We start from the raw sequence: 6,000 nt of genomic DNA on the forward strand, positions 1-6,000 counted from the left end.
TCTAAAAAAATGAAAACTAAAAAATATTGTTTTGTAAAAAAAAAATTCTAAAACTGTCACGACCTCGCCCATTCATTTGGGAATGCAAAGCACTTCGAACAAGTTTTCTATCGTGTTTTTATAAGTCGCTCAAGCTCGGTACAAGCGGAACAGAAAGAAAATTTAATAAATAAAAAAGTTATCAAAATATTATCTTGAAATTTTTATGGTGTTATTACAGAAGCATTTCCAGTTGCTGTGCCAATTTTCATCAAAATCCACTCAGAAATAAAAAAGTTGATTTTGAAAGCCACGTCCCCCCTTAAGCAATAGGCTCACATATCAATAGCATTTGGATCTTCAAAAACTACCGATCCAGTTACTATTGAATGTTGCAGTTATAGGGTGTGCCATGATGAAATTCTAAGTTAGGCACATTATATGTGCTGAATGATGACATTGAGCACCAAAATCTGATGCTGCTTTCGTCACTTCTCCCCGTGCAGGGAAGTACCTATGCGAGCCGTGACAATTGCCTGCGACGGCGATGACGGGCCGTCCCCTGCCACCTGTCCCAGCCTCTCCGCCGTCAAGCCCTGACGAAGAAGACCGCAGCGCCCTACCGGCGGCAGCAGTGCCTTCCTCGGTCGCTGGTCCGACCGACAGGCGTGAAGCCGCCGCCTCTGAACTTTCTCAGCCGTCCTCCGAACCTCCTCCTCTTCGCGTTCCTACCCCTCCAAGCCCCGCCTCCGAAACTCCGCCCCATCGAAGCCCCACCCCCGAAGCTCCGCCCTCTCAAACTCCCACCTCCGAAACTCCGCCCCATCAAAGTCCCACCCCTGAAACTCCGCCCCCTCGAAATCCCACCCCCGAAGCCACGCCCCCTCCACATTAACATCCACCACAGCAGCAGCAGCAGCAACACCAGGCCTCGCCTCCGCCCATTCTTGCCCCGCCCCACATCTCGGCCCTAACCGTCACCGTCGTCGCAGCCAGCGTCTTTTGCCTCGCCCTGCAACTTGTGGCGCTGTGGCGACGCAGCAGCTGAGGTTGCCCAGCGAACGAAAGAAGCGGCAACGGGCAGAAGTGACGTCGTCCTCGCAACCTTCCGAGCCTGCCTCTCTCTCTCCCTCTCCTCCTCTCTCTGACTCTTGATGAATGAGCGAGAGGCCATACAAGACAGAAACTCCTCTCTTTTGCCGTGCTGGCGTGACCCCTTCTTTGCTTCACGTGTTACAAATATTTTTGTTGTTTCTCTCTCTCCCCCACCGCAACGTAAAAGCGCCCCGTAAGAACCTCTGGAAGGCGTGACGTGGTGCGTACGATGGTGGGTGCTGTCCGTCAACTTTTCTCTCGCAGCGAGACGCGAGCAAAACGTGTTTCTTTTAACAGCAACGGCAGACGTAGTACGGACAAAAAAGAGCCCCGTGTGACTAAAACTTTTCTCCCGGTTCGCAACCTGGGTCGCCTTTCCCGCATTTCTGCGAGCGAGGGGAATTGTACATAGAGAGGATATTTTTTAATGAGATGGTGTTTCACTCCCCCTTTCTCCGTTCTCCGTATATTTCGTCCGTTTTGTAATTGTCGTCTTGCAGCCCGCGGTTGCGGTGGACGTGTTGTCGCGGACGACACATTGCAGGTTGCTGGTTGTGCTGCGACGGTTGCCGCTGTATTGCCTCATCTAGGTTTTTTCTCTCCCGTGACCTTTGTACATACGCGGTTAAAGAAAGACGAAAGCCACAAGAACATAGTGAAGCCGCTGCGTGTTGCTTAAATATTTTTGCTGTTTTAATTAAAACAATTGCGTCGTTTGTTAGTTCTTTTTCGCCTTAGCCCTCCCCTTTTTCTTGGAATGAATGCGTTGTTTAAATATACCATGCGTTGTTGCCTGACACTTGTCTAACCTTAAGTATATACATAAAATATATATATATATATAAATATATATAAATATATACACTCATTGTTGTTGATTTGATGGAATGCTTTGCTTTACACGAGCGACAAGAAATAAAAACTGGGAAAGAAAAAAAAAACGGCTTGTGAAGGAAGCAATAAAATTGCTGCCTTTTAGAGCGAGTCCTGTGTTGTGTTTTATTTTGCAGGAGAACAGAATAGGCTGGCAAGCCAATGTGATATGCAGGTTGCACTTTTTCGAATGAACCTATCTGTAAAGTTTCTGGACATCTGGGGCGGTATTCTTGAGTTTTGTCCCTTTTGCGTCCCTTTCAAAAGTGTCCCTTTTGGCGAGCCCTGATTGGCTAAAAGCAAACAACCGGAAGTGACGTAACGCAAGTGCAACAAACGTACTGCCAACGCCCACTGCTTTAACCGGAAGTACATCACGATGAAAGGGACTCAAAAGGGATGTTTTCAAAAGGGACAGTTACGAGAATACCGCTCCTGTTGATCACAAATGCACAATGTGTCATAGAAAGTTTCAGCAAGCTTGCATACATAATTTATGTAGTGTTCAATTTAACCCAACGCATTTAGAGTTTCACCTCTCAAGATCTTGTATGCACGGTTTCGTGCTTTCTTCGGTCCAGTGCGCATTGTTTGCTAATGTGAAATTTTCACAGAGGTGGATCGTTTCGCACTTATTAGAAATCGCAAAGGCTGCATTGAAAGCCGTCTTCTATGTCCTTAATTCACAAGATGAGCTTGCAGGGACTAAATATTGAACCTAGGCTGTGCAATTTAACCCTTTGGGTCTGGTGGTGTCAATTGATGCAATCACATTGTAGTTCCTCTAGCGCATAGAGAACGAAACCAAAACCGCTAGTTTTTTGGGCAATTGTTCTTCATTGATGCCTGTTGCGATAGATATCACTGCTGTTTCCTTTTAATGGAGCTTTTTTGCTGCCAAGAAGAAGCTGAGGCTGAAAAAAATGGCGGTTCGCGTTTTATTCCCAAGCTTGTAAATCTATAAATACGTGCATTACGAAGCTGATTTTTTTGTTTGCAGGTTCATGTAGTCGTAAGGTTTAGGAAAATATGCAAAAGTGATGTCTCTGCTTGGCACAAAAATTTTAATTGCCAGAGTCCTAATTGTATCATTAATAAATCTGTAATTACTTGCACTTCCAGCTCCATTCTTTGTTTAGGGGCTTATGGGACCCTAAAATTTAAGAAAACACACAAGACATGGTTTTGCTTAAAATAAGAAAATCGTGGCTGAAAGGGTTAACCGTGTCGTGCCATTTCGGGTAGTCTACACATTCGCTGCTCTACCCAATCTCAGTCCGACGTTTCTTTGTGTGGAAATGCGGCCATGCTATGCTACTGCTGCAACTTTTATTAATACTTTAATGTGGAATGGTTTTGGGCAGGTCGCCCAGCACTTGTGTGTAAGCATGTGTATACATGGTCGTCGGTGAAATGGATAGTCAAGTAGAGAGCGAAACTATGTCTGTGAAAGTGTGGAAAGATAGAATTAATGACGAAGGGCGTTGGGGGTATTTTAGCTTCCTTTGGCTAGTTCCAAACTATAGACTTCATGACTGTCAAGTAAGCATGAAGTCCGTGATGCCGCAGAAGGCGGATGTTTTCTGTATTGCAGAGGTTAGGAAGTGGTGGCTGCGAGTTGCTTTGGTCGCCACTGTTGCTAGGATGCGCTGCACCCATGTGGATGAGTGCATAGTTTGAAATCGTTCTGATTATGGCTGTGGTTCTGCTGTTCTTTTTTTTTTCATGACACTAAATGATGTCGGAGCGTTGCTATGATGCCAAATGACCCAACCAAATTTGCTTGGTTCAGATTAAATTGGAGTAGCAAGTGGTAGGATGTTGCGGAGAAATGGGAAGCTACAAATGGCTTCAGCCATGTGCGCAATCCTGATTGGTCTTAGTGGCTTACACTTGAGGTATCAATTAAAACAAATGCTTGAACAGGATTCAAAGTAGTGTGTAAGTATTGTACTTGTTTCAGCAGACCCTTACATGAGGCAAGCCACGCCATTCCCTTATTCTCATTCTCGACTGCCGCTATTGTACAGTGCGAGGTATTGAAAAAGACGTGCCATTTGTCCTGTAAAAAATTCTCTATTTCTGCAGAAATACTGACATCCAGCTAGTCATACTTACAAAGTATGGCCGATTTGTCACCTTGCATCTTTCATGACATCGTACACTCTGCAACACTGAACTAAGCAACGCAGAACTCAACATAACTCGGCAGGAAGTGATGCTTATGCATTGTCTCATCACAGAGAAAGCTTATAAATGTCATGTTTTCTTTTTCCTGGTTGCAAAAGTCATGTGCGCGTTACAATAGAGGTTGTGTTTGATTCAAGTAAAGTGCAGTGCGAATCGGTGGCTGTTAACAATTAGGGGGATTGCATGGGAGCTAACTTACAGCTTCTTTTTATTTGTGCGAGCAGGGCACACTCATAAGAGACGTCAATAAAGGTCTTGCGATTCAGGCCCCCACCTTGGGGAAAATTGATTTTATCCTCTCCCTCATGGCTAGTGGGACCACATCCACACATCACTGAATTTTGACATTGGATAATACAGTAGCCAAACGATCTTTTGGACCTGGAGAGGAACGAAAAAAATTACACCATCTTCCCGTGGGGAACCATAAGGAGGATGCAAAGCATCATAGGGGTTCCGTGTAGGTTCCATTGTGTTGCCGTTATGTTGTTTCATTTACCGGAGCACGAATGGGAACGTAGTGTGAACCCCCATGTAGAGACAGCAAAGAGACCGACACCGGCGTTACCTGATCAAACACCTGGTTCTCATCTTTCTTTATTGCGTGCTCACGCTCCTACCCCACTGCCCGCCCTCTTAGTCCTCTTCTCTGGTTGAGCTGCAAGGCGCGTGGCGCTTCCCGCCACAGCTTTCCCGCAGGAAATTCAACATCCTCCTCTAAAGTTTTCATTTCGTCGTTTCCGTTGACGTTCAGCATCGCGTGCCTTCGTTGTATCAGTAGCTTCTTGACGTAGTTTGAATGAGTGAAGGACATAAGGCGCGTTCGTAGCACTTGCTCCTGTCTCGGTTTTGTAGCACAGTGGGAAGAGCGTCACGTACCTCCCGTTGCGGCCACAGAGTCGTGGAATCGAAACCGGTCGCCGCCTAACTATTTCTTTTTTTTACAGTGTAGGGGGAGAGGTGCGGACGCCGGACGACGGAAGGTCAACTAAGAGATGTTTTGTATCTAAAATAGTATGAGTAAAAGAGCAGTCCAAAACATCTGAGTCATTGCTCCTATAGGACAATTTGGCAGTTCCTCGGGAATGTCCGAAATATCCGGCAAGTCCGAATTTTCAGAGTTCGAAAAAACAGTCGGCTACTGTAATGAGTATGACGACGCACCATGCTGCATGTGCATCCAGGCAAAGGGCAAAATAGTCTGCAAATGTCCTCTTCCTGAAGAACTTAGGTACTTACCAGTGGCACGAAATTATTACACCAGCATAACTCCACAAGTCGTCATTGTTCTCTGTGGTATAAAACAAATCCCAAAATAACAAAGCAATGAGGTTTACAAAACATCATGCCCACTGAACCTTGCACCGTAAATATACTTGATTTCTACGTAACTAAGCAAATTTATTGTCATTTCAATGTAACAAAGCTTCCGACAGTAAAATTTGAATAACTGTATGAAGCACGACGTTTAGGCCTTCTGATGCAACACTGCCGTACTTACTAGCATGTGGGCATTGGTGACCACTGACAACCGACAGTCGCCAAATATAACCAGAACGCTTGTAAGAATATGGCAGCTTACTCTATTTGCAGCTTTTTGTTTTTGTTTCTCCTACCAGCTGGTTATCTGTGTTAGGCATCCCTACTTATCCAAGAGTTACTCCTGAACCTATTGAGAGTCTACAAACATCAAGTTAACTGGTATGATTTATGCATGCTAGGTAAGAATATTTCGCTGAAAACTTCAATACAACGAAATAGAGCACTGCGTTTAACGACTCATATTGAGGCTTAGCCGTGCTGCTCACGATAACATTGTGCAAAGATGAGTAAAGTTTTCACTGGAGTCGAGCATACATCACA

The 6,000-nt window shown here is 45.1% G+C and overlaps 1 protein-coding gene across 9 annotated transcripts in view; it reads left to right on the forward strand.

Moving 5' to 3' along the window:
• Window positions 1-759, forward strand: part of LOC144162830 (F-BAR domain only protein 2) — a 64,213-nt gene extending 63,454 nt beyond the window's left edge. For all 9 annotated transcript variants that reach the window (XM_077693500.1, XM_077693501.1, XM_077693503.1 and 6 more), the window contains one exon: window positions 486-759. In XM_077693500.1, the coding sequence (XP_077549626.1) occupies window positions 486-508 (23 nt within the window). In that variant the 3' untranslated portion in view covers window positions 509-759. The remainder of the gene's footprint in view (window positions 1-485) is intronic.
• Window positions 760-6,000: the final 5,241 nt, after the last annotated feature.

The sequence above is a fragment of the Haemaphysalis longicornis genome, unplaced genomic scaffold (genome assembly GCF_048455015.1).
Source record: "Haemaphysalis longicornis isolate Haplotype H1 unplaced genomic scaffold, Haemaphysalis longicornis Haplotype H1 scaffold_12, whole genome shotgun sequence".
NCBI lineage: Eukaryota > Metazoa > Arthropoda > Arachnida > Ixodida > Ixodidae > Haemaphysalis > Haemaphysalis longicornis.